This window comes from Argentina silus, assembly GCF_951799395.1.
Source record: "Argentina silus genome assembly, chromosome: 2".
NCBI classification, from domain to species: domain Eukaryota; kingdom Metazoa; phylum Chordata; class Actinopteri; order Argentiniformes; family Argentinidae; genus Argentina; species Argentina silus.
The window spans coordinates 8,160,440-8,187,864 of record NC_139656.1 but is presented as its reverse complement, the minus strand read 5'-3'; the positions used below and the strand labels follow the sequence as shown (position 1 = coordinate 8,187,864).

At 46.3% G+C, this 27,425-nt stretch overlaps 1 protein-coding gene across 1 annotated transcript; it reads right to left on the bottom strand.

The window, feature by feature from the left end:
• Window positions 1-325: 325 nt before the first annotated feature.
• Window positions 326-27,425, bottom strand: zzef1 (zinc finger, ZZ-type with EF hand domain 1). Its single transcript, XM_083665058.1, has 53 exons — window positions 26,922-27,425; window positions 25,869-26,013; window positions 25,553-25,747; window positions 25,172-25,361; window positions 24,852-25,051; window positions 24,474-24,684; window positions 24,195-24,311; window positions 23,688-23,866; window positions 23,462-23,560; window positions 23,184-23,275; window positions 22,879-23,024; window positions 22,545-22,650; window positions 21,915-22,133; window positions 21,670-21,761; window positions 21,243-21,469; window positions 20,870-21,003; window positions 20,690-20,760; window positions 20,485-20,599; window positions 20,234-20,396; window positions 19,836-19,957; window positions 19,607-19,729; window positions 19,265-19,434; window positions 18,923-19,004; window positions 18,560-18,761; window positions 18,296-18,438; window positions 17,874-18,117; window positions 17,645-17,724; window positions 17,462-17,552; window positions 16,811-17,324; window positions 16,455-16,619; window positions 16,165-16,284; window positions 15,846-16,007; window positions 15,423-15,555; window positions 14,772-14,910; window positions 14,386-14,551; window positions 13,954-14,216; window positions 13,640-13,812; window positions 13,320-13,515; window positions 12,953-13,119; window positions 12,519-12,799; window positions 12,194-12,368; window positions 11,904-12,036; window positions 11,535-11,767; window positions 10,930-11,339; window positions 10,660-10,795; window positions 10,100-10,459; window positions 9,787-9,930; window positions 9,456-9,624; window positions 9,271-9,369; window positions 8,718-8,883; window positions 7,819-7,969; window positions 3,759-3,830; window positions 326-2,736 (listed from the first exon to the last, which is right to left on the bottom strand). Exons 1-53 carry the CDS (start codon window positions 27,333-27,335, stop codon window positions 2,656-2,658), a joined length of 9,180 nt encoding a protein of 3,059 aa, XP_083521184.1. The 5' UTR covers window positions 27,336-27,425; the 3' UTR covers window positions 326-2,655.

Genomic DNA, 27,425 nt, shown 5'->3' with positions numbered 1-27,425 from the left:
GTCCTGTCAAAGTCCATAGGACTAATTTTTTAAAGGATTAATCAATCTGTTCCAATAACATCATGTGTATATGACATGCACTAATCAACAGCACATGTACAACCCACCATGGTTTCAATGAGATAGAAAATACCAGTATTTTCAAATTGACTATTCAAAAACTTTTTTTAAATGACTGAAAAAATAAATAATGAATTTAAATTAATCTATGAGGGACACCAAGTCTATAGTAGAGTAGACTAAGAGAGATCCAACAAGTCTTGGACATATTTTAAAGTTGCTCATTAAACCCCTAATGATGACAAGAAAGAGACAAACACACCCATGCATCAAAATTGTGTTTTAATTAAAAACCGATCACAATTAAACCAAAGCAGTACATTTTTTTCTCCTTTTCTCCAATGTGCCACGCATACAAATCAAAAGAATCAAAGTGTCTAACCTTCAGAGACCAATACAATATATTATAATTCTTATTCGTAAGGGGGTTGATATGAAAGACTTTTCTCTTTTTTCCTGCATTATTACTATGTGCAATTAACAATATTCACAGCTATGTACATTCAAACCTAAGTCAGTTTCAAATAACAAACATCATCAACAATGAAAGAAACCAAAAAAAACCTTGAAAGTAAAAAGATAGAAAAAGCTCAAATTAAACAATATATTTCTCTTTAAAAATATAATTGATGAAGACTTTTACAATGATATGAGAGTTAAATTATGATTGCTTCATTTTTAACCGTAGGCACATTGTAGATACGTGAGGTGCTGTTGAACTGGATTCTCTGGGAGAGAGACGCACATGTGGCTGCCATGTTTTAGGACCCACCCAGAGACGCTCTGACGCCCATCATGGCTGACGCTCGTGTAAACAAAAGCACTGGAGACCCAAAATGCCTGCATCATCAGCTAGCACCCAGCCTCTCTAACTTTAATCCAGGTATAAGACCTCCTAAATAAAAAAACACATTTCGTAACTTGATTTAATTTCCCCTATTTCCACACAGGGCAGCTATATGATAACACAGCAAGACCCCATAAGGACCTCTGGAAGAGTGATAGACACATTTCTTGTTTTTGACAAGGGGTTTCTTTGGCATAAATTATCATCTTTCCTACTCAATGCCACACATAAAACTTTAACAAAAATAGAATTCTGAATATTGCAATCCCCATCACCATTCTTAATACCGTAATATGAGCATCAATCCAATCTCTAGGAAGCTGCTTTAAAAAGGGCTCTCTTTGCTTAGTCTACTTGATCAGGACGTTGAAAAAATTATCAAATCAATCAATACAAATAAAAATTCAAAAAAACTAAACTAAAATCTGAATCTCTCTAATGTGATGAAACATACATGTTTAAGTGTTTCTGATGAGATCCAATCACACTCAAGAAAGCTCACACCTCTCTGATGACAGCTAATCATGTCACTGCAAATTAAACACACTCACACAATATCTCAATCTGGCATAACAAATATCCATGTTCTGAGTGGTTGAGGTAATGCTCACTATTTAATAGTGAGGTGCCTAAACTAGCAACAAGATACAGTGTATGTGCTGTACAATAGCCTTCATATCATACCCCTGATCCCAGTCCTCACACAGCTCTGAACAAATATGACAGGATAAAACCTGTCCCGAGGTGCTTCCTTATAACCTAGATTATATCTGAAGATATACCCTCCCTCCTACAGTACATAGAGTAGCCACTGTCATGCAGACAACTCTAAAGTGGTGAAACATGTGACTTGTGTCATCATAGCCAATAGTAGTGTAGCAGACAGTGACTGTTTTCCTGCTAACCGTTGGTACTGTACCATGTCCATCCATGCACTGTAGCAGTTTACAGATACCATGTGAACATATGCATATATAGGCTGTGTCAATGTACTAAGGTCAAATATGATATTGATTGTTTGTAGAGTAAACCCAAACGACCCCCTCAGTGAAGGCTCTGGTGGGATACAGACCACACTGGATGGGCCAAATCCACCTTTCTTCTACACAGAGAGAATGAGGAGGAGGAGGATGTGGAGAAGGCTCAATGAAGTGTTAGGTCAGAGCTCTGTCTCTATGGTGACTAATGAGAGTGTTCTCCTGTATTTTTAGGCTGCTCTACATGTCCACCGAGAGACAGGGAAGTAGGCAAGGTGACCTGCTTTCACTATGATCGATTGTCTAACCTAAGGTGGCTTTTGTTTTAAAAAAAATAAAAGAACAGAAAATAACCCCCCCCCCCCCCTCCAGAAAGGTGGCAAATTTGGCACACCTCATCAACTTGAGCACTGGGGCTGCAGCATCTTCAAGTAAAACAGATCCCCCCCCAAAAAAGACACACTGATATTGTCCTGTTTAGAAATGCACAAGCTGATACATTTGATTCACCTAAGGCAGAAGGATTGTGATGAAGTGAATGCTGTTGAAGCCCTGTCTGTAAAACCAGTAATACGATATGGAGAGGATAACAAGTAGGGAAGGGGTCCCTTATACAAACTGCTTTAGCAGGAAGACATTCAGAGGGCATTTCTCTCTTTCTCTCTGTCCCCTTCATCCCTCTCTCAGAGCTGGCTGACAGAGAATGTCCCTCCTCCAAATCACTCCCTCTCACTCTTTCTCCTCCACTCTTCCTCTGTCTGTCTCTCTCTCTCAGGGGGACACGTTGAGCAGCTTGGTGGATTTATTGGGGTAATTGATGGCCAGGCTGATGGCAGCGATATTCTTCAGAGCCTACACAATAAGAAAGAGAGAAAAGTGAGTGAATGAATAAGTGAGTGAGAGAGAGATAGCACAAGGGAGGAGGAGTTGAGCAAGAAGAGAGGAGTTACATCAAATCTTGGGCAAGATCAATCAGTTTTTCATGTCAACACCAAAACATACTGACAATGTGTACTGTCCTTTATATTGTCCCGAATGTTAAAGAGAGGTGCTTCCTCTACATAGCTGATCTGTACATCTCTTCCATCAGGAAAACTGACACCCCTCCTCAGGAAAACCCTCCTCTAACATTAGCATTTTAATACTGCCTCCCACCCCCAGTTCTCTCCCTCAGCCCTGGCGTCCATCTCCCTAACTTCTCCCCCAAGCTCCTGTCCCCTTGCCCCTCCGCTAGGGCCCACAGCGGAGATGATGTTCGCTCAGCCGCGCCTGATAATGGCCGGTAATTACCAAATACATTAATAGAGAGCGCAGCCCACACACATCGCACAGGGGGGTGAGGGATCTGCTGTGTGTCAGTAGCTTTATGATTCACCATTAGAAGAGATGGGGACCAGCTGAATCACAACAACTGAACACTATACACATTTAGGGACTTTTCATGGACAAATGGGAACACAATCTATTTAGCATGGAGTATTCAGCATATCGGGTTTATCTACACGTTTTAGCCCACACACGAAAGGCATCTAGATAACCATCCAGGTCACTGAGTATGCTAATATATGTTATACTATATGACAAAATCTTGTCTAAGAATTACTCTTCTGAGACATTTAAAGATGATTTAAGGCCAAAACCATAACTTCAGATATGTGCACAACCGAAGGTTGTGAGTGATGGGCAAGGATTTTAATTTATGATTCTGGCACAAGCAATTATCTATACTGTCAAAATGTTGAAAAGGCGACCCCAGCTAATACAATTCTCATCCAAGGACAAGTGAAAGTCACTTTCTACATTGACCTAAAATTTGTGTATAATGACCTTCTCTACATGGGTAGGGATATTGGGAACAGTGGAAGGTCTCTTACCAGGGCTGTGCGGTTCAGGAGCTGCTCGTTGGTGGTGAGGGCCAGCAGGTACTCCTGGAGAATGCCTTGCTCCTGGAAAACAAAGACAAATAAATGGGTTGGATGACACAACCATTCCCTGGGCTAAGGTGAACAAGCCATAGGTTCTCAACTATTGACGTGAGTCACAAAGTGCTAAATTGTCATTGCAATTTGAGTACAACTAGTCAAGAAACTCTTGAGATGTACATTCATAGTGAACTGTGAGGCTTACTGACCATTCTTGCTTCTGTTCTCCATCTCTCTAAACTGAGTAAGAGCTTACAGTGGAATGAAGGAAAAAACCTCTGAATTTCAAACAAATCAAAGAGCGCTTCCACCAGAGCCCCTTCTCAGCCCCTTCTCTGTAACTCTAGGGAGTTTGAGAACATAGATAAGACTAAATAGAACACAATGGGCCATGACTAGCTAAATTGAGCTTTCATGGCGTAAAAGACACAGTCCAGACCTTTATTCCTCCATTCATTCCTCTCTACTCTTGTCTGTTTATGCCAAGGAACATCCTTGGACAATTTGTACAGTTGACAGTGCATGACATTCCATGACATGTATATTTCAGGAGATATAGGCTAATATAAATGAGCCCTTTGATGATGTAAATGGCTTTAAAAAGAGTCACTTCCTGAGGATGTGAAGTCTACATTAACATCTTTCTTCAATACGCTCATGCACATTCAAAGGGATTTGGAACCTGCAGAAGTGACTGCATTAACCACTAAGAACATGGCAGCTCATTTGTCTGCTGGTTGACCTGTCAAACATGTTTGCATCATTGACAACATGTAAATGTGAACTAGGCTGCATGTCTACATGTCCTCACATTACAGTAAGCTAGCTCGTACATCAAATCACTGTGAACCACTCATCATATTTGCCTGGAAATGGACATCTGCATCACATGGTGTGTGTGTGTGTGTGTGTGTATGTGTGTGTGTGTGTGTGTGTGTGTGTGTGTGTAATGTTATAAAGTGTGACAGATCATGAGGTACTTTTAAATTTAGTCCCTGTCATTATGATGCAGATGCTGCAGTTTGTCTGTAACCCAGATTCCATTGAGTTCAGTAAAACTGGAGGATTGGCTGCATGCAAACACAATTGACTGTTTTCTTTTGAAATATAAAAGGATGGACCACATCCTGTGCCGATGAGAGCGTAACAGTTTCACATCAAACAATAGTCAGAATGTGACAGGGGCGGGTTCATAGACAGAATTTTTCAAAATGACACAATTTCCTGTTGAACAACTCTACGCTAACGCTTCTTGCCTGTTCACTTCCATCACAGTAAGCTTGAGCCTGGCCAAAGGTTGATAAGATATTGTCCTAGTCTTTAAAGCATATTTTTTTGGCTGACTGCACACACACACTCCTTTAGCCTTTTCTTAATTAATTATTCAAACTGTTTCTGACATGTTTGCAACGGCAGAATCCTCCATTGATGGGTTTGTGTTGCCACACGTATTTTACTCTATCCTCTGTCTCAATAACTGCTGTTCTATTGGTTGCTGTCTGAGGCATTGCAGTGCCAACATGTGCCATGTTGTGGCTGTGGCAAAGACAGTCAGCTGGGAATCACAGTTCATGAGTGCCAGTGTCACTTAAAATCCCAAGGATGTCAGCACCTCTTTTCACACAGCGATGTGTGCAGAATGTGTGGCACTGCCATACATGCCGCTGCTATGCTCCTCCTCTCTCCACTCTCCAGTAAGAGAGAGGGTGACTCAGCGTTAAGGCTTTGCAGCAAATGTTTGGATGTTTGTGAGGGTAGTGGTAATAGACAAGTCCTGTGTGGATGTTTGTGAGGGTATATATGTTTGTGAGGGTAGTGGTAATAGACAAGTCCTGTGTGGATGTTTGTGAGGGTATATATGTTTGTGAGGGTATATATGTTTGTGAGGGTATATATGTTTGTGAGGGTAGTGGTAATAGACAAGTCCTGTTTGGATGTTTGTGAGATTATATATGTTTGTGAGGGTATATATGTTTGTGAGGGTAGTGGTAATAGACAAGTCCTGTTTGGATGTTTGTGAGGGTATATATGTTTGTGAGGGTATATATGTTTGTGAGGGTAGTGGTAATAGACAAGTCCTGTTTGGATGTTTGTGAGGGTATATATGTTTGTGAGGGTATATATGTTTGTGAGGGTAGTGGTAATAGACAAGTCCTGTTTGGATGTTTGTGAGGGTATATATGTTTGTGAGGGTATATATGTTTGTGAGGGTAGTGGTAATAGACAAGTCCTGTTTGGATGTTTGTGAGATTATATATGTTTGTGAGGGTATATATGTTTGTGAGGGTAGTGGTAATAGACAAGTCCTGTTTGGATGTTTGTGAGGGTATATATGTTTGTGAGGGTATATACGTTTGTGAGGGTAGTGGTAATAGACAAGTCCTGTGTGGATGTTTGTGAGGGTAGTGGTAATAGACAAGTCCTGTTTGGATGTTTGTGAGGGTATATATGTTTGTGAGGGTATATATGTTTGTGAGGGTATATTTGTTTGTGAGGGTATATATGTTTGTGAGGGTAGTGGTAATAGACAAGTCCTGTTTGGATGTTTGTGAGGGTAGTGGTAATAGACAAGTCCTGTTTGGATGTTTGTGAGGGTATATATGTTTGTGAGGGTAGTGGTAATAGACAAGTCCTGTCCTGTGGGATGATACAGGAGACGATAACTAGATGTGTCACTGTAATTCACCAGAAAGGAACCTCTGCATGTTCTAGCTTGCACACTGCCCTGAGTTTGTGCCAGTTTGTGCCTGCGGGTGTGTGCTTGTGCGTGTGTGGTGTGTTTGTGTGTCTGGAGGCCATCTCAGGCCACCCCATCCCTATGATATCCTGTGTCTGCGAGTTGGTGAGAACTACTACTGCCCCCTGGTGGTCAACTGTTACACACTACTCACACAGAGTCTCACTGCCTCCTCTAAAGATCCAGCGAGCAGCACAGAGACAAAGTAAAACTCATTTCCCCCATCTGCCCTAAAGCCAGTGGTGGAAATCCATCTCAATGACAAGTCAACAGATGTAATTTAACTGTTGGAGTAGCAGCCTGTGGCCCATCCAGTCTGGAGAGGGAGTATAACCTTTGTAGTCTACGACTGCCCAGGCTCTATGCTCTATCTTAACTTTAGTCAGTCATATTTGCCTACTGTATGGAAAGGAACTTAAAAGGAATCGTTCACTATTTTTAGACTTGTAACAGTTTTTTCCCAGCTGTTGACATTGATGTACAGTAGGACTATTAAGATTGTTTTGAATTGTTTTGCATATCTTTGTTATTTAACAATTACAGCTGCCTCTGGCCAGGCTCGGCTCACTGTAAGTAATGCACGCTTTAAAAAAAGTAGTTAGTTAGTAGTAGTTGAAAAATAAGATTAAAGGTTCTAAAAAGGCATTTAGTGAGCAGAGGCTACTTGCAGAGGCCACTTCCATCATAGTAAGCTTGAGCCTGGCCAAAGATTGATATCAGATATTGTCCTAGTCTTTAAAGCATTTTTTCTTTGGCTGACTGCACACATACACTCCTTTAGCCTTTTCTTAATTAATAATTCAAGACAGGGTAAAAAGCAGCTGGCCACCCACTGGAGGTTGCAGGTGGGCAGGTCCTCTTTCTCTCTCTCTACCATCAAGCCCAAAAGATAACAGTTGTGTGTGCCAGTGCTGTGCTGTGCTGCCAGACAGATGGCAGGCCTGCATGCACGCACGCACGCACGTACGCACGCACGCACGCACGCACGTCAGGACTGAGCTGGCAGCGTATTAACCTTCACTACACAGCCGGTCCACATTCACAACTCAGACTACCACTGACTAACAGACATTTTAAACACATTAACACATCTAATGACTGGCACAAACCATGAATGGGTAACTGGTTCTGCAGTAATGAGAAGCCCATACTGTCAAAGGATGTGTGAATCCTAACCACCTTTTACCCTTGTTCTATATGTTCTATAACTGCATTATAGCAGAAGCAATGGAGTCTCTGAGCTGTTTCTAGGAGGGTTGTGCATGTATGACTCACCATGGCCCTGGCCTCGGCGATGAAGAAGAGCTCAGTGAGGGCTCTGTGGAGGGGCAGCAGCACAGTGATACTGGTGGGGTCCTGACTCAGACCACTCTCCATGGACGTGAAGAGCTGCCACAGAGGCCTGAGCAGGGTCAGCTCACAACCCCTACACAGACACAGACACAGACACAGACACACACACACACACACACACACACACACACACACACACACACACACACACACACACACACACACACACAGTAGAGAACGTTTATTTGGTTAAGTGCCCACCCCTCTTGTCCAGTCAAATCTGAACTGACTATAATGTCCAGCTCTCTTCCCACCATTTGACATTGTCTATTCAGTCAGAGTGATGTCACCATGGTCATACAGAGCCAGTGGCATGGAAAATATGCAAATACCCAAACAGATATGTGACCCCATCTCCATGGCAACTATCAGGACATTAGGCTCCTCTGGAGTTCTTTATGCAAAACCTGTGTGGATGTGGATTCCTGTAGCTCTGGACACACAAAAACCAGTGGTACTAATGTGTTCTGTATCATATGAGGAAAGCCTTGGTAATAGACTGTTAGTGGCTCAAATTCCAAATTAATAGGTTTAAAAAGGTCAGAGTCTAAATAAGACCACAATTCTTTTGCCCAGCTGTAGCATATGTTGAGCTTGTGCTATACAGAGATGCTAAGATTTATGTGCCTGTGAGTGTGAATCCAGGCCGTTACTTTAGGCCCTTATACTAAACTAGGCCAGGTAGCGCCTGCAGTCCTGAAAGCACAGAGCTAGTGCTGACAGAATGAGGTGTGAGAGGTAGGTATGTGTGTGTGTGTGTGTGTGTGTGTGTGTGTGTGTGTGTGTGTGTTACAGGGACTTGGACAGGGGCGGAGCTATACCTCTGTGACTGACACTGCAGCAGACGAAGCAGCAGGTGGATGGCCTTCAGCCGCTGGTTCCCTGTTTGACGACAAGCCACACCCACCTGCCACTCCCAGATGTCGGCCAAAGGGAGGTGGCTGAGCACTTGGTCGTCGGCCAACATTTGTTTCAGGATCTCAAAACCTGTTTTAGGGGGACCAAGAGGGAGGAGGACTGAGACAAATATTCTGCATGTTTTCAGGGTTAGCACACGCTCACACACTATTCAGGGGGAGCTGAATTTCTACAACAGAGTGGATGTGAAAGTGTTTCCAGTGATGTAGACTTTGAACATGAAAGGAGACAACTGTGGAGACACTGTGGTATCTAAGGATACTTTTTATTTCCCTCCAAGATCAGAAAGCCCATGAGTAGCTCCCACTGAATTAGCTTCCCATTAGAAAACTCAAACTATATGTGACAGGTCCACAGCTGCCGCTATCCCCTGCCCACTCTGGTCATCAGTCTCACTCTCTCTCAGCAGTGTGTGTGTGTGTGTGTGTGTGTGTACAGACAGACAGACAAACATACCTGTCTGGAAGCGCCCCCTGTGGCCTCCAGTGACAGTGAACTTGTAGCCCCACTCTGTGTTGCTCATGTCTGAGATGAACCTGTAGTGCAGGGTGTCCCCTGAGAAAACACACAACACATCAGTCAATACACGTGTTCAGCACACATATTGTAGAATCGTTCTAATTCTAGTTTAAGACCCTCACCAGGTATCTCAAAGTCGGTCCATTTCTGCGGGGAGCCACTGAAGTTGTGTAGGTCCTGCAGGAAGTCACTGCTGCTGGCCATGATGAGCTCATCACAGCCCTCCTCAGTGTAACAGCGAGAGTCAAACTTCACTGACAGGTAGATGGCCCCAGGGATGTGTACCTTGTCCTAGAATTAGACCGACTTTAAAACCACACTCTCAAAACAGTCGGTCAACTACAGTGCAAATGAGTAATTATCAGAACATCAAAAAGGACAAAATAGTACTCCAACACACATCATATTCAAATATTGTACTAGGACCTGAGCAATGTCAAGTGTGGCACCTACCTCAAAGCTGGTGTTATTGTCGTAGGGGTGTTTGGACTCTCGGACCTGCACGGCCATCCCAGGCTCCTCCATGAACTGACACCCCGTCAGAGACAGACTACCCAGCATGCTCTGGCTGCAGCCCTTCAGCACCTTCTGAAGGATCTGAGAGATGTCAAGCAGGAGCTCAGTTACTCACTGTTATGTCAACACAAACAGACACACAGACACAGACACAGACACACACACACACACACACACACACACACACACACACACACACACACACAAACACACACACACACACACACACACACACACACACAAAACTCACCCTCTCCCAGAGTGGCCTCTCCTCCAACTGCATGAGCATGTCCAGGATGTAGGCCATGTGGGAGGCTCCGCTCAGCTCCAGAGCCTCCTCGCTCAGCGGCGCCCCCTGGGGCCAGTCGGCCAGCAGAGAGGCCAGGACATGGCGGGCATACAAGGTGGCGATGGCCTGGTTGACCTTCACCAAGTACTGGCGCACTGCCTTGTTGCTGCGCGCGTCCAGCTCCTTGTGCAGCAGTGCGGAGCTCTTGGTGCGGCGCTGCTTGGCGTAGCTGAGCTGCAAGTCACTCTCTGTGTTGGTGATGAGCTTCTGAGTCACCACATTGGTCTCCTCCGTGGCCTTCTCACAGTGGCTGGGCTTGGACTGGCGGAGGAGGAGGGAGAGCCTGGTTAATACAACAACTTAGAGAGAGACTGAAGTCTGACCGTAATTCTCCAATAGGCTTTAAACATTTCTCGTATCAATCAGAGACTGTTTATATTTCAATGTCATGTCATGACCCTGCAATGGATGAATCATTTGCTAAATAGAAACAGTCTAAAGAAGCCTAGAGAGCAGCTCACCACACAGGGCACTACGATCATGTCTGTGTCCACGGCCTTGGTGCTTCTCTCCTCAGAGCGAGGCCGCTTGGTGGGCTGCCACTTCTGGGCCAGCGTACGGATCGTCTCGTCTGTTTTGATCACGTCTCCATCAAATCTGTAGTTTCACACATCACATTAATCAGGAATGTGCATGACTATGCGATACATTGACGTTTTCTGAGAGATATGTTTTATGAAAGGTCCTCTAACTTAAAGTTTTGGTTTATGATGACTGGACTTGATTCTCACCTCTTCTGCACCTCCAGGAAGAAGGAGTCAGTCCTCTTCATCTGCAGCTCGTACATGGCCCTCAGGATGTGCAGAGGGGCATTTAAGGCATCATGGGTAATCTGGAAGCAGATCTTGGTCTCCTCGTCCAGCCCCTCCAGGGGGTCGGGGCGGTTGGGGTCGGGGTCGTCGGCACAGCAGCTGGAGTGGTCAGAGTCATGCTCCTTGTCCTGCTCCCTCTCCTCCCTCTCTCCGTCCTGGGCCATGGAGTGAATCTCCCTCTTGGAGGAGTAGAGCATAATGGAGAGGATCTCCAGGTCCCTCAGCAGCCACAGCTTACTGAAGCCTGTCCCTTTACTGCACTTCCTCACCAGGAGCTTGGTCAGACCTGATGCCTGGATGGCCTCCTGGGCCTCCTCCACACCATGCTTCTACAGAGACAACAGAGGGAAATACATACCGTCTCTACCTCACAGCCCAACAGAGCATATACAAAATACAAAACAAACTGGACGTTCAGTGAATAGTGTGCACAGGGGAAAACACACAGCACAAGTCCGCTGGGATGGTATGGTACAGAAAATACTAGCTAAGTGAAGATAATAAGTGGTGACATATTCAGGTACCTTGAGGGTGTTGTAGAGGCCCTTGAGGGCCAGGGACAAGACCCAGGTAGCCTCCACAGCATCTGAGGCACTGCTGTCCAGGTTGCTCTGCAGCAGGTGGCTGATTATGGAGGTGAAGTTGCTGAGGTAACGGCTGAGCTGGGCCTGGGGGGGACTCTGGCCTTGGTCCTCCCCCTGCCCTGGGGGGCCGGCAGCACTGGAGTCCTGGGGCTGGATCAGCTGGTAGTCCTTCACTGTAGAGGGTAGCATGCAAGGGTTAATACAGCCTCACTGAAGTTCTCAGCTTGTAGGTTATATAATGAGATATAGAAGATTCTGTCTCAAGGTATGAATCATTCAGAAGGGAAGGCTTTCTGGCTCTTCTCTCACCTGTCTTTCTCTTGCGGGTCTTGACATCCACCACGGCGGCGTGGTTCTTCTCAGTAAAGTGCTTGAGCAGGATCATGTGGTGTTGCTCATTGGCATTGTCTATGAACACTGATTGGGTGCCCATGCACAGCACCTGAGATAGACACAGAGGGGAGATAGACTGGGTGAGTTTGGATAGCGCTACACTATGGGACATAAGCTCCAACTGTTAGAGTCTACGCAATCTAGTGGTCCCGAAATACCCATAAAGCCCTGTGGTAGAAGCAGTCAAAAACAGCAGCTTACGGTACCTCAGGGAAGCCCACCAGCACCAGCAGGGTGAACAAGTTGGTGCGTTTTAGTGTGTGTGGTAGCTGCTGGACACAGTGGTCAGTGAAGGCAGCAATGACCACATTCCACTGAAGACAGGCGTTTAGACTGCGCAGGATGTCTGCCACCGAGCATGCCCAGTCGAGTCCAATACGGCTACAACACAGAAGGAAAAAGAAAAAATATATGATATATAAGTATCATCAACTTTATAATGGTTGTTAAAAGCTCAAGTAAAAACGCTTGAAACTAAACACAGTCATATTTAGATGTCCTGTAACAGTATCAGATCTCCCTCTAGTTTACCTGTCCAGGCAAACAGCTCCCAGGCTGAAGAGTAGCTGGGTGGTCTTCCAGCCCTGTGTGTCAGCGGCGGCGCCCTGTCCCTGGGTCAGGAGCTCGTACTTGTCGGCCAGGGCCTCGGTGACAGCGGCGTCCGCCTCTGCAGGGGGGATCCTCAGCAGCAGTTGACCCAGCAAGCCCAGGGTCAGGTGGTAGGTCTCATTCAGACAGCCTGCGTTGGAGATGACCACCCTGAAGAGCTGGGGCAGGATGGGGCTCAGGCTGGACAGAGACAGGGTGGTGCCCTGGAGACAAGAATGACAAGGTCAGTAGGGGCTGAGTTCTAAAGCTTCAATATCAAAGAATGTGCATTGATTCAGAGGCACCCTGCATAGACTCAGTATGGACTCCAAAGCCTCAAATTTAACTAATTCTTCTATCCTGTGTGATCATCTTACTGGTTTGGCTGGAGGCAGCATGGCTGCCAGCAATCCCAGAATCCTCTCTCTGGAGCACTCTGCAAACACGTGTTCTTGAAGGGGGACCTTGGCCATCTTCTCATCTCGCTCCTTTATGATGTCTACACTCTCAGACGCTGTGGAGGTGATGGTCTCTGTGCCAGACTCTGGGGTTGGGGGATGGGATACAGGCAATGGTTAGCTACCTCTTTTCCTGACTAGGCTCAACAGTCAGAGACAATGTTCATGATGATACAGACATGATTCAAGCAGGTGGGTGGCTGAGGTGACATTACCAACATAGAAGGATAATAAAAGTACCAAATGACTAAATTTACATTCCTAACTAAAGTGATTCTCCTCTCACCTCCACCACCTCTGACCACAGGAGAAAGGGTGCCCTCACTGGACACAGAGGTGGTCTGGCTGAGGCTGGAAGAGTCCAGGGTATCCTGGGTCACCAACATATTCTTCCCCTCGACCCTCTCTGAGGGGGTGGACACCTCTGGGACTGCAGGGGGTGACTCCACCTCATTCTCCTTCTCTTTCCCCTGGGCTTTGCTCTAATGGAGAGAGAAAGCAAAACATAGCAGTAGTCAGTGTTGGTTGGTTGGTAATCAATAACATTTCATAGGATCTGTGGAAGTGAAAGGAGCAAAGTCTTGTGTGCTGGGTGTAGTGGCTCACCCTGTCCCTAAGGGGTGGTGGGGAACAGATGGCAGCGGTGCTCCCAGGTAAAGAGGAGGTGTCTGTGGTGCTACTGAGCTCCTGGGAGGACTCCTGGGAGGCAGGGCACAGCTCACTCTCTGAAGCTGACTCATTAGAACACAGCACGGACAGGAGAGCAGAGGACCTCAGACCTGCAGAGAAGCAGTGACAATGTGTGTCAAGACACATCTTCAATCTCTCAGTTTGAACCACTACTCTACTCTTACCAATAGATTCATCTTGACTTGAGCTAAACCACCCAAAGACAGTGCAGAGGAAGCTGTGAGAGCTACCTTTGCCAGTCTGGCCCTTGAGCAGGCACTCTGTGATAAGCTGGGAGCAGCGGGTCTGCAGGGCGGAGGACTGGGCCAGGGTGTCCAGCTCTAGGGGTTCTCCCTCCTGCTGCCTCTCACTGCTCAGGTCCGAGGTGTACAGGGCCAGTGCAGCAAACAGCAGCCACGAGTAGTTATGGATGTAGGGCTGGATCAGCCGGTGGCGGTCACTGATGCGGATGGTCACCATGGGGTAGACTGTTATCCGATGGGTAGGGAGGTGACTGGAGTACCATATAGGGAAAATACAACAAAACAAATTGTATTTCTACAACATAATGGAATGCAGGAATACTTGTCTTATCTGTTTCTAACTACAGAAACCATTTCAGACTGAGTGGTGGATCCTCTTTTGTCCATTGATTTAACATGAATGACCTTGTTGTATCTTACCTGTCAGGGTATTTCTTGGCGTTGTAGCAACCAAAGCATAGGTCAAAGTCTTCGCACACATTACAGTTGATCCTGCTGCCCACAATGAGGCCCTGGCAGTGGTCACAGGCATACTCCATGTTCACCATCTCATGGTCATCCTCGTGGCCCTCAGGCTTGGCACCACCTGGGGTGGCACACAGATACACAGGGTTAAACACACAGGCATAGGCACATGACTATCATAATGCTTCATCTCATCACCGTTACAAAAAAAAGAGTAACTGCTTTGATGTTGCTGCATTGAAGGCTAAATAGGACATTTGAGCAGGGTATCCACACAGCTGTAAGTGACTGTATGGCAGGTAAGGAGCCAATAGGCAGTGTGTATGTATAAGTGGTCTCACTGAGGAAGCAGGTCTTGCACAGGTCCATGTCCATGCACTGCAGGCAGCGGTAGCGGTGCCAGGGGGCCATCCTCCCACAGCCGTCACAGGAGATCACCACGTTCAGCAGATCACAGTAGCGCGCAATGAACATGTGCATCTGTGAACAGGACAGGAATAACAATGAAGAACTGATATAATGGACGTTCTGTCTTTCTGTGTTCTCAGAGAACCCTTTCCAGGATCATAAGCCATGCATGTGTACACTGTCTATTACTTAACAAATGTATCTTTCATTTCCTTCATTAAATGTGGCCATAAACTATTAGAGATTATGTGATTGATATTAAAGCATAGTGAGTAAATGTTTGCTTTAAACCACAAGCCGTCAAGCACACTGAGAAGATCCTGGTTCTTTTAGTGTCTCAACTGCCTTCAAATATTTACACACACTGCAGCATGGCTAACTAAGACTACATAAAGGTGTTGTCAGGTGTTTTTGTTGGCCTAAAACTGAGAGGCTCATGCTCATGTTGACAGAGATGAATTTGAGATATGTTCATAACTTCTTATCTTCAATATCAAATCTTCTACTAATCTTTCATGCGGATCATGTACTGATGTCAGTGAGAGATTGAAAGTTTGCATTCCAACACTCTGAGCGTACTCTACCTTTCTCCGGTCCTCCATGGAGCCCTCCTCGTCAATCTTGTCGTACCACTTCTCAAAAATTCCATCTACACACTCATCCATCCAGTCACGGTTCTTCTTGTAGTCTGCAATCTCATCCTCCTCCGTCCACTGACTGGGGAGAAGATCGAAGGTGATTATTACTGTGTCCATAAACGTCACTAATGTCTAGTGAAGGGTGATTACATGCAAGGCTCAAGGCTTGTTTGTGAATTGTCTGAAATATCGTTTTCCTTGGCAGCCGTCTTAGACCAGGTCTGTCTTGAAAAATGAGACAGACCTGGATAAAAACAGGTTAAAAGGGTTAAAACTACAGTACACTGTTCCAGTAAACACTCCCACAGTGAATATACTGAACAGCTCTTTCACTCCACTAGGTGGTGCCATTTCATTCTCCCTCAGTACCTGATGGCGATGTCATGTACACTGATGTTCTCCTGGGACATGGTGAGCAGGAGGTCAGGCAGTTTGATCTGTAGGAATAGGGGTAGATCCTGCACCTCCCAGCTCATGTCCAGTAGATGCAACAGGCATGTCTGCACACAGGACAGGGCAGGCAACAGGACCCTGGGGAGACATGAGGAGTAAAAGGTTGATGGTTATGTGCCTTAAAATATGTTAAGTGGTAAGTACCTGTAGATACGAATGCCTACTTAACAAAGCGTACACACAAACAAGTTGTTACTGAAGACATTTTTCATAGAATAAGAGAATGGCCTCTTACTTCTCGTTGAGGCTGTTGAAGCCCTGAACGGCCTCCACCAGCATGAGAACCAGGCGATGGTAGGAGCGCCGCACCTCGTCTCTCAGCTCCTGCCCGCTGCCAGACAACTGGAAGAAATAACTGAGGACAAAACACAAAGGATAACCTGAATGAGCGTCTGTGTGGGAACATGGAGTGAGATTAGATTATGATCATTATATCATTATAATACACAATGGCTTGTCATATCATACAAATCAGTTTCCTTTGATATACAAATATAAAAATCAAGTTACTTTGTGTTATCGTACCTGGTGAAATCTTTCTGGCAAGCCAGCAGCTCCTGTAAGAACAGAATGCAGGGGGCCTGGAAGAGGTGAGGTTTCCCCAGGGAGAGTAAACACTGTTGCACCGTCTCTAGGACCTTGCACACGCTCAGAGCCTGGGCTTTGTTCAGAGACAGGGTCTGTAGCACACTGCAGAGGCAAACATAGAAATACAGACACACAAGAACAAGATTAGATAATACATTGAACTTCACTGCTAAAAAAGCAAAACAATGAAACATAATTATCAGGATTGGCCAATAAAGTGAGAGGGGCTGAGGTAAAGCCAGAATGTTCAGTGTGAGGCTGTGTGTGAATGGAAGATTGACTGCCTGGCAAACCTAGCTGTTGTGAGAGACTGGTCCTTCATGAAGTTGAGGATGTGTTTGAGTAGAGGGAAGCGCTCTTTAATGTTGGGCGCTGCTCGGGGCTCATCCACAGAGCGGTAGGAGAGCAGGCGCAGGCAGCCCCGGCTGAAGGGGGCCTTACGGGCGAAGGTGGAGGGGGAGGCAGGCTCCCCTGGCTGGGAGGACAGGCTCTCTGTGGAGCCCCTGTGGCCCTGGCTGCTGAGACCAGGCCCTGCTTCAGAGGCTGGCAAGCCCTGGGATTGGACCCTGGGAGGGTGGCCCTGCCTTGGGCCTACAGCCCCAGCCTCACTGCCCACCTCCGACCCTGTTGCCTGGCCCTGGGCCACCAAAGACAGACTGGGCTGGAAGTCCCCCTCCGATATGGAGCCAGATCGGAGAAGCAGAGCAGTGCTGCCTTCTGCTGCCTTGGAGGGGTCACTGTCCAGACGAGATGCTCCACTGGGAGTGAATCTGAACAACAGGAGGCTTTTCCCAATGCAGACCTCAGCTACAGGAGGAAAATGAGAGTGGAACACATATTTACCTATTAAATATTCACCTATATATATGCCTATATTATTCCTCAGGACATTCCCTAAAAGCTAAAGTCAGAGGCCAAGACTTCAGTTGGGTTCCAGTGCTCACCCAGAGACTCCATGGTTACTTCACCATGGCCCTCCTCCTTCTCCTCAGAAACATTCATTTTGCCCACCAGATATCGCTGCTTCATCTCCAACTGGAAAAACACAAAACAAAGTTCCCTCACCATGTCTATCGTGGCCATAGGTTGTGCAGAAGATGAATTAAAAAAGTTTGAAAAGCACTCACCATCCATGTTTTGATGCCCTCTGCCAGTGAGTACACCTGCACTAAGTCTTCACTCAGACAAGACTGTCCCCCTTGGCTCACTACTCATACAAAAGATGGAGAGAGGTGTTAGAGCGGATAATGTACAAGCAAACTGGGTCATGCAAGATAATTAACCATCCAAACTCAATGCCAGGCATGTCATTTTTGACCTTTGATTTCTGATATACTGTATATATGCTGGCATTACCATAGGTCCTGAGGCCATGGTGTAAGCCTGGTGTGTGGTAAACCATGGCTGCCCAGATGGCATTCACAGCCTGGTCAACCTTTGACCCTCCTACTATCTCGTTCCTGATTGGATGTTTCTTGCAGGCCAACATGAGAGTTCTCATCAGCTCTGTTCGGCTGTCCAAAGGATCCTGGGATGGGTCCCAGTGGGCAAATTCCCCCAGGAAGCTGACAAATTCATAATCTGCTTGGGATGCCTTCACCTGAGTTACAGAGTAAGAGAGAGCATCAGAACACTGCACAGAAGCGGGGAATAGTGAAACAGAGTTTGGCATTCATGGATTAGCACTTAGATATGAGAAGCAGGCATTTGTGAAACTTAGAGAGAGGGATAAAAACATTGAAATCTTTCTGGCTCAGTAAATATAGTGTAGACCATACCTGTTCTGTGTTGGTGCTGGTTTGAGCAGTGTCCTTGTCTCCTGGTGAACAACACAGCCCATGTCTGAACACAGGTTTCCACAGAGGGGAGGACAGGACATGGGCCATCTTCCCGACAGGGAGCTCCTTCACACTCCGGATCTCTGAAATTCCACACCACATTATCAAAAACCACAAACTGAGGAAGGCGCTTGTACAACATGTATTGGGTTCAGGCCTAAGTATATGGGATACCAAAGGTGTCCTCCTCTGTCGATCTCTCACCATGGGGGGATTTGAGGGCCATGGTTCTGGAGGCCAGGCGCCCCATGAGGCGGGCTACCAGGAGCTGCAGGTCAGACATCCAGGACACGGTAATGTCAGGCAGGCCGTGGGCCGTCACTGTGAACTTATAACCCCACTCGTTGTTACTGCTGTCAGAGTGGAACAGGAACTGCAGCTGAGGCCCCGCCTCAAAGGTCACCTTCTGTGGAGCAAAAACACAGCAGGGAACTGTCATTACCAAAGACAAGAGCGGAGGCAGTGAAGACAGAGCCCTTCTTTGTTTATCTACTGAGGGTTCTGGTAAAAGCTTGCCCTGTGTGTCAGTTATACAGAGATACGCCTTAGGTTACCACAGTATCCTACCTTTGGCCACTTCTCTGTCCCAACCTTCATGTCATATCGGACCTTCCCACCTCTAGCATCTGTGAACTCTAGGTAGTCGTATCTGTCAGCATTCAAAAGAGAGGTCCATAAGTCACTTGCAATTTAAACAACTCCTATAATAGACTAGAGAAAGACATTTTGAAAATGACAGGCATGCATTAAGAAGAATTTGGATTCAGTTTATGCTACTCACTTCCATCTGTAGGAGAGAGCATTGGGAGGTAATAAATATAGTGTGTAGTCTTCAGTTGAACAAGACAGGATATCTCAAGAGTTCTCCTTGGTTACATGAGCAGAATGGTGTGAATGTTAACTTCTCACCTCTTCTCAGTTTCACAGCGTTCGTCAAACTCCACCTCGAAGGAGGTGGCCCCTGGGCAGGCGAAGATGGTGGTCTCATGGCGACTGTTCTCATAGTTGTGAGGAGACTCCATGTTCCACGTCCTCAGGACCACTGGCTGCTGGGGCTGCTGGCAGCTCTCCAAGTCCACCTGCCAGGAACACATCACACAACAGGTTTATACTGGCCATACATATTATTCTTCCTCATACACAGTCTTACATAATCATTCAGACAGCCCCACAAAGTAGTAGAGTTCTACAGATCATGCCATACAGTCCTTCATGAAGTCACCCAGTCATTGTCCAAGATGATAGACTGACCTTAGAGAAGATGTCTCCTGTGTCGCTGGACAGGTGTTTGAGCAGCTCCACCAGGGAGGAGAAGCTCTTGAGCAGCACACAGTGGGGGATGTCGAGGGAGCACAGCTCCAACAGGAAGATCATCTAACAGAGGACAGGGTTAGCATTCGCAGTTTGCATTAACAGTAACTGGGTCAATGTGAACAGTATAGCATGCTAGTTCAGCACTAGGTTATAGCAGTGAGTGTACCAGCTGTCTGGTGGCCATAGCCAGGATGGATGCGCTCAGTTTGTCGGTGATCTCAGCCCCGCTGTATCTCTCCAGCAGAGAGCCAAGCACAGCCTTGGTGCTGCCCAGGAATTGGTCCACATCTAGAGGAAGAGAGGAGAAGTACACTCTTTATACTCACAATGAATCCCTATAGTCTCATTCACTTACTGATGCCCTTTAACATCATACAATGTAATTAATTCACTGGTCCACTCTACATTAACCATGCATGCTTCGTCATTCAGGAATGCTCCTTATCAATCTGTGCTATGCTCTTTAGACCTGTTGATGACTTTATGGTGACTTCTACCCCTGTAGAGTCATAGAGAAGAGTCTGTACAAAGGGCATTAAAGCCAGGTGTGTTGGTGACTCTTACACTTGAGGAGGATGTCTCTGGCCAGGTCTGCAGCAGTGGTGGTGGCTCCTGCTTTGAGCTGCAGATAGCACCAGGAGAACAGACTGCCCTGCAGAGCCCAGAACAGAGACAGCAGCACCATACGACTGGCCCCCCCACTTGCATCCACCATCATCACCTCACACTGAGAGAGAGAGAGAGAGAGAGAGACATGCATCAGTGTGAATGAACAAAAAAAGAGTGGGCGTTGAAGTGAGTGAAGGAGGACTTACCTCCCGAGTGGCCACCAGGAGCAGGGTCTCCATGACACTCAGGATGGGGCTGATGTCAAAGTCTGCAGGGGCTCCTTTGGGTGGGAGCAGGAGAAGACCACTGGGGTCCTGGTCACTGTAGGGCAGAGGGAGGGGACAACTAAGCTCTAAAACACTTTCAAAGCCTTGTGTTCTGTTAAATATGCTGTGCATGCATATGCTTTACCTAAAGTAATTACACAGAGATTCAAATGTCAGCTTCACTGACTCTGGCTGATCCTCCTCTGTGATATTTTTCTGAAACAATAAAACATTTTTTTTTTTACAAAACAACCAACAGAAGCTGTGCAGTTTCTATGAGAATGAGATTTCTATGAGAATGAGATTGGAACAGTACATGTCTCACCATCATGTGGAAGAGTTTGTCCCTCCTGCTGTGTTTGTCAGGGAAGAAGACGGCTGCTCCGTTGAGAATAGCTTTAACTGCCTCTCTCCTCAGAGCTTTATCCACAGAGGCCTCACCCTCAGGACTGTCCACTACTGCTCAACACAACAACACACAATCTCAACTTCAACCACCTCAATTGGGAAAAGGGATCTCTCTACTACTATCCACTTTAATCTGATATTTGATTGCTCTAGAAAAGCAACTGAACATCAATCATGCTGCAAACTTCTCTGGCTAAAGAGGGGGATTTGACACAGTGTCAAGCTACCCACTTTCTCTAAACCTGATGATTGGTGTTTCAAACGAATGTATGAAGTGAGAAGGCCCTTACTATGGCAGAGGTGTGTGTAGAGCTCCCACACAGCCCTGACAGAGTCTGCCTCAGTGCTGCTGGATGTGGATGTGGATGTGGATGGAGACACTGATGCTGATGCTGAAGCCCCCTCCTCCTCTGCTTCCTCTAGGCCCCTGCCCTCCAGCGGGCTGGGCAGCACAGTGAAACAGTTCTGCAACAGCTGGAGCAGCATCACTCTGCTCTTCATCACCTCCTCTCCCTCACTGAGCAGACAGGGAAACTGTGGTTAAACCATATTCTGTCATACATCATAATAATACATACTGTCATACCACTCCCCCCACAAAGACAGAGTGGTCAAAAGCCATTATGGTCAAGGTCATGCCAGCTGTGACAGGGTAGAATGGGTAATGGGGACTCCGGCAGGCAGCCAGGCATTTAGAACAGTTGTGACTATACTCACATCTCCTTGAGTTTATTGTAGAAGTTCCAGAACAGGGTCAGGTTGAGGCCACAGAAGTCCAATAGAAACTTCTGCTTGAACAGGGACACATCCTACAGAATTAGGGGGAGATAAGTGCCTTTATCCAGATATTTCAAATTGCCTCAGTATCAGAGCAACTATTATATTAAGCATTTAGCTTACTGCATGCCTTTTCAGAAGAGACTCATGTCTTGACAAATTGGAGCTGTGATTTGACTGGTTACCATGTCTCGTGTGAGTTGTTGGATGAAGAAGAGGGTCTTGTTGAGCAGGGTGAGGCCTGTGACTGTGTCACCCTCTGAGCCCTCTCCCTGAGGACTCAGGTCATCCAGGTCGCCCAGCCTCTCAGCCCCTGGGCACAGGTACCCGCTGAAGCAGAGAGACTGGACCCCCAGACGCTCGGCAGAGTCCTGCCTGGCACACAGGAACTTCACCATCAGGAACTGCACATAGAGACAGATACAGAGGACCACTATTCAGTTTTCACCATTATAGCACCAATGCCCTCATTAGTCTTAAAAGAATGTTGAGGGCTGGGGACTATTCACATTTAGGCTGTAGATATATTTGCATGCATCAACAGAAAACAGTCATATTTGATGATTTCTGTAGGATGCCATCAATGATGGCGTTACATTGTGTGATGTTTGCATGTACTCTAGACTTGTGTGATGGGAAGAGAGGAAAAGGGCTGAGGAGTTGAGAGAGAGGTGAAATAATATCTGAGAAAATGAATAATGGGAGAGTGGCTGACTGAGAGACAGAGGAAGGGTAAGAGAGAGAAACTTCAGATGTGACAGAATGGGCAAAACATAGTGAGAGCCACTCCAAACTGGAGAGATAGTAGCATGTACCTTTGCAACGCGACACTGCTGCAGTTTGATCTCCACGTCATTCCAGTCATCCTCAAGCTCAAACCAGCCAATGGGCTCGTCCTCCACCTGCGTTGGAATCCTCATACTGCAGAGTCAAATGATAGTATATGCGGTGTCACTCATTCCCATGGACAAGTCACATGGACCTCATACCACGCTGACAGAGGTTACTCAACACACAGCAACATGGAGAACTGACTGTACGGACAACTAGTTACGCCAATGAAAACACTGACATGGAGTTAGAGTGAACAGACAGAACACAAACAAGATGAATGATGAAGTACAGGTATTGCTCAATGAAAGTCCTTACTTGTCTTGTACAAATTCCTTGTAGTCCTTGAAGTCCCATGAGTCGTACTTTTTAAACCTCTTGAAGTGCTTATCTGCATCAAAGGTGTCTCCTTCATTGTAGGCAAACACCAGACCACACTTTGCTCCAATGGCTCCTTTACGTACCTAATATAGCACATAGAAAAGTGGAGGGAGTAAAAACAAAAAGGGAATGACTCAAAAATGAGAAAATACACCGTTGTGAAGGCCAAAGATCCAGGAGTCGCATGGCTGTAAACAGTGTAAAAGTGCACAACGAACAGTGATGAAGAGACAGACACTCACTTTGATCTTCATCTGTGTGACCTGGAAGTTGCTCTGGTCTTCTGTGGACAGAATCACACTTGCTTTCTTCTTGCCACTTTCCGTGAGAAATCCTGCAGCGCAAAAAAGAACATTTGATCTGTACTGGTTGGTGTTTTACCAAAGCATAATCACACGTACTGAGCCTCAAAGACTAATACAAACATTATAATAACTAAACTTTGGTTAAAAAAACAGACATCCCCATTTAAACAGGTGTGTTCCCAGTAAGGTTAGACAAAGAAGGGTTGTCCCTGTACCATCGCCAGTGGCAGGTTCTGTCAGCATGTTCTCTGGTCCTGACTTCTCCTCCTTTCCCTTAACATCACAGGCCTGCAGGTGCAGCTGGAGGGGCTTCCCTGGACCAGGGCACAGCACACAACACACTTCAGAAACACTTCAGGAGAAAGTAAACCAATCATGTTTGTTTTTATGCTGTGCATGCTTTTCTTAAAAGGTATATGAGGTAAATGGGATTGAGGCTACCGTTCCGGTAAAGCAGGCGGAGTCTGACAGAGGACATAGCAGAGATAAGGGAGGAGGCTCTGTACTCGGCCTCCAGATGCTCACTAATGCCTGACAAGGACTGGAGCACTTTGGCCACACTACCCCTCGCCAGGGCAAAGGCCAGCAGGGTCAGCTCAGCATCAGGGGTCACACAACAGCTATAGCAGGGCAGGAGAGAGAGACATAGTGAAGGTGAAATATTGTATGAATGAATATAGTATGAAGGAGAGAGATATTGACAAAGAGGGAGCGATATTGTGTATGCTATGTTATGTTATGTGTGTGTGTGTGTGTGTGTGTGTGTGTGTGTGAGAGAGAGAGAGTCTACTGTCACACAGTGACACTGACAAGATACTGTATTGTCACACCATCACATTATCAAAATGCTAATGTCAGACTGCTAGAGTCAGTGTGATCATGTTGAGGTAATGAAATCAGCATGATGTCAGTCAGTGCACTGATGTTATAGTAGCAGGTTTTCCTTACTCTGCTATCCTGAGGAGAAATCCATCCACTTCCTCCAGGATGTTCATAGAGAAGAACTTTGGGAATTCAGTGGACGACGGTGTTAAGGACAGTGGTGGCATGTGCTGTAAGGCTTTCCTACAGAGAAAACAAGGTATGCTCATTGCTAAAACTAAGAAGTCAAAACACTCAATTACAGTGACAAAAGGGAAACATTACAGTTTCAAAAGCATGACATAAGACCCCTTCATAAGCATAACATAAGATTCCTTCATATGTGTGAAATTAAACTGGACCCACTGTGTGCTCTGGAGGACGGTCTGTGCCAGGACGGGGTTGGTCTCCATGGAGGCGGTGACCAGGGATGTGAGGAGAGATAGGTACCAAATAGCTGAGGCGTCAGACACAGATACCTCTTTGCTCTTGGTGATCTGGTAACCCAGGGTCTTCAGCCCGTGGATCCGCGTGTCACAACCGTCACTCAGGCACCGCTTGATATTGATCTGGATGTCTAGAGGAACCAAAGGATTAGCACACTAATGATGTGTAGAACCTTTTGATCATACATTAAACTTCCTGAAAGAATTGAGACTTCAGCAGAGCCTAGACCAGGGAATCAGCCTGCTCTCTCTGCTACTGGCGTAGTGGACAGTGAGGTTCAGATAGACAGTGACTTACAGGGGTGTGTGATGTTGGCGTTCTCCAGGAGGGCTACGTAGCCTGTAACGTTGCTGGGGATGCGTACGTCCCTGATCTCCTGCAGGGAGCGCCGATTCTTTCCTACAGCCACCGACACCAGTTGGGGCATGTAACTGTGGTCGTTAGAGGCCACAGCGATGGCCAGGCGCCTCAGCACCACGTCAGGTTTCATCTTCAGCCTGGGGGGCACAATTACAATAAAACATGGCACTTCAAAAAAGACACTTGAAAGAATAATGAAGATGTCAACTACTGAAGCAGAAACCATCCATGGTGCACTAGATCTAGATGTAGATCACTCTTGCCTTATCCAATGGGATCGTGCACTCCCGTCTGACTGCCAGAAAGACACAGTCTCTCCGTTGGTCATCTTGTAGATGTCTACAGCATTGGATGAAGCTTCTATGAAACTGTAGCACTGTGTGACCACCTTCACTTTGTCCACCTCAGGGTCACAGGTCAACTCTGCTCTGTACTGGATGTCTAAGTCTGAGAAGAAGTAGGAATGAGGCCAAATGAATTTGCCACAGAGGCAAAACAGCAAATGTGAATTATTTTGAATAGGACCACCCATTAGTGCTATGTGAACAAAAGAAATGTAACAATGTCTATCATCCTGTGAATGCTGCCAGAAGGCTGGATATGATGATGGTCAAACCCAGCTTCTTTTCTGCATTTACCTTTCTCCTTCTGTAGAAGGAACTCAAGGAAGTCCTGTACAACAGTGGACCTCATAGTGCAGATACTGTTGTAGCCCTCTAAAACAGGGAAAGGGATGGCACTGCTTGGAATACGGTTCCGATGTAGAAATTTCAGGATCTTTGAGGCATGTGCCCCTAACCGGTCTTTGGACTTGGAGAATATGTCAACAAATCCTGAAAAGAGATGAGGGGGAAAAACGTTAGAACCATCATGCTTTGGAATACAATACACCTCACAACTCCATGATTAATCCCCTGTAAATGATCTCCTCAAGAACAGATCTGTTTTTCCTACCTGGGGTAAGGGTGCATGCTTGGAGTTGTCTAATCACATGACTCAATTCTCCTTGTAGATTGGCCCCGTTGGAGTTCTTCAGAGCCATCAACATGTTCTCCACATCCACAACTCCATCTCCTTCTGCATCAAACTGTCCAAAGGCCTGGGAGAGGGCACAGAAGAGAAAAAAAGACACTTACTTATAGTCCACTGGCTACCCAAAAACCTAGAGACTTGGGTGATGGTGTATCACATAAAATATCTATACAGTGTATAATGTCATCAACACCTTTGCCATTATGTGCCTATCTGGATTTAACTGACCAAAAATAATAGGTGTAGAATCAATACAATGATTTCAAATATATCTGCATGTGCTGGAGAGTCGGCATTTGTTATGATATTCCTATTTTCAGTTTTTTTTGTGTCTAACCTAGGCCTAAGCTGTTCTTTTCACATGAAGTGGACACATTTGACAGGTAGCGCTTATTGTCGATTCCACTGTGAGTTAGGATTCCATTCAAAAGCTATGGAATTCCACTTACAGCAGGCCTGTCCACACAATGTCCTGAAACCTCTGTCAGAGATAAAGGCAAGCTAACGTGGTCATTCATTACAGAGGACCTAGTTATCTACGCGTGACTTAACATGAAAAACCACTAAGCGACATGCTGTTAGTGTGGAAAAGACCCAGGTTTGAAACCATAATAGTATTACTAACAAGCACAAGGGTGAGTTATGCAACTGACAGCACATGGCATAAGATATTTTTCCTTCAATCTGATCAGAAGCAGCAAAACACCTAAAAGAATGAACTACACCTATCTGACCAGACTGTAGTCAAGTAGATGGGTCTCACATGGTGCAATACATTTTAAGCAAAACACTATCATACACTGTCAAACACTGTCTGCCATTCTCCTATTCCAATGACTGGTTTTTCACTGGGGTAAGCAAGACAGTTTGTGGTTACACAATATCTGTTGATTCCAATCCACTCAACTACCAATCCACTCATCTAGCCACAGGGCCGGCTAACAACATTATTTTGCACGATGACACATATTGTACCTCTTCGCACTCATCTCGCGGAGCGTCTCTGCTCTCGAGCATCTCACAAAATTGTTCCACATTCACCGACTCCTCTCCCCGGCTTAGCCGATCCTCGAGCCATCGCACCAGAACGCCCTCATTCCCGGCCAGTACCGACTCCGGAATAGCGACCCCAGAGTCGCTAATGCGGGCCGCCGCTTCTCTCAGTTTGACTTGCTCTAAAAGGACTCCGGGGGTGGGTGGTCCGCAGCCCGGCACTGGAGGATTATTCGATCCTCTTCCGCTTCTTCCAGAACCGGAGCCTCCACCACTTCCAACGCCGACGCCCGTGGCCGCAGAGGCCGGACTGCCTTCCGCGAACCCAGGGCTCTCTGTTTCGACATCGTCCTCGTCACCGCTACCACCTCCGCAGCCGCTCTCTGCGTTCCCCATTATGGTCAGCGGCCTCGGGCTTTCCTAAAATGCACAGGGGCCCGGTAGGAGTCAGTTTTGTAAACGGGCTTGAGGATCCCCAGCCCTTTT

What these genes read in the sequence shown, in the direction of transcription:
- zzef1 (XM_083665058.1), bottom strand. Translation starts at nt 27,335, where the DNA reads ATGGGGAACGCAGAGAGCGGCTGCGGAGGTGGTAGCGGTGACGAGGAC. An exon ending in CCTTCTACAGAAGGAGAAAG is followed by an intron (nt 25,362 to 25,552) that starts GTAAATGCAGAA and finishes ACTTCTTCTCAG; the next exon opens with ACTTAGACATCCAGTACAGA. An exon ending in CAGGGGGCGCTTCCAGACAG is followed by an intron (nt 8,884 to 9,270) that starts GTATGTTTGTCT and finishes CCCCTAAAACAG; the next exon opens with GTTTTGAGATCCTGAAACAA.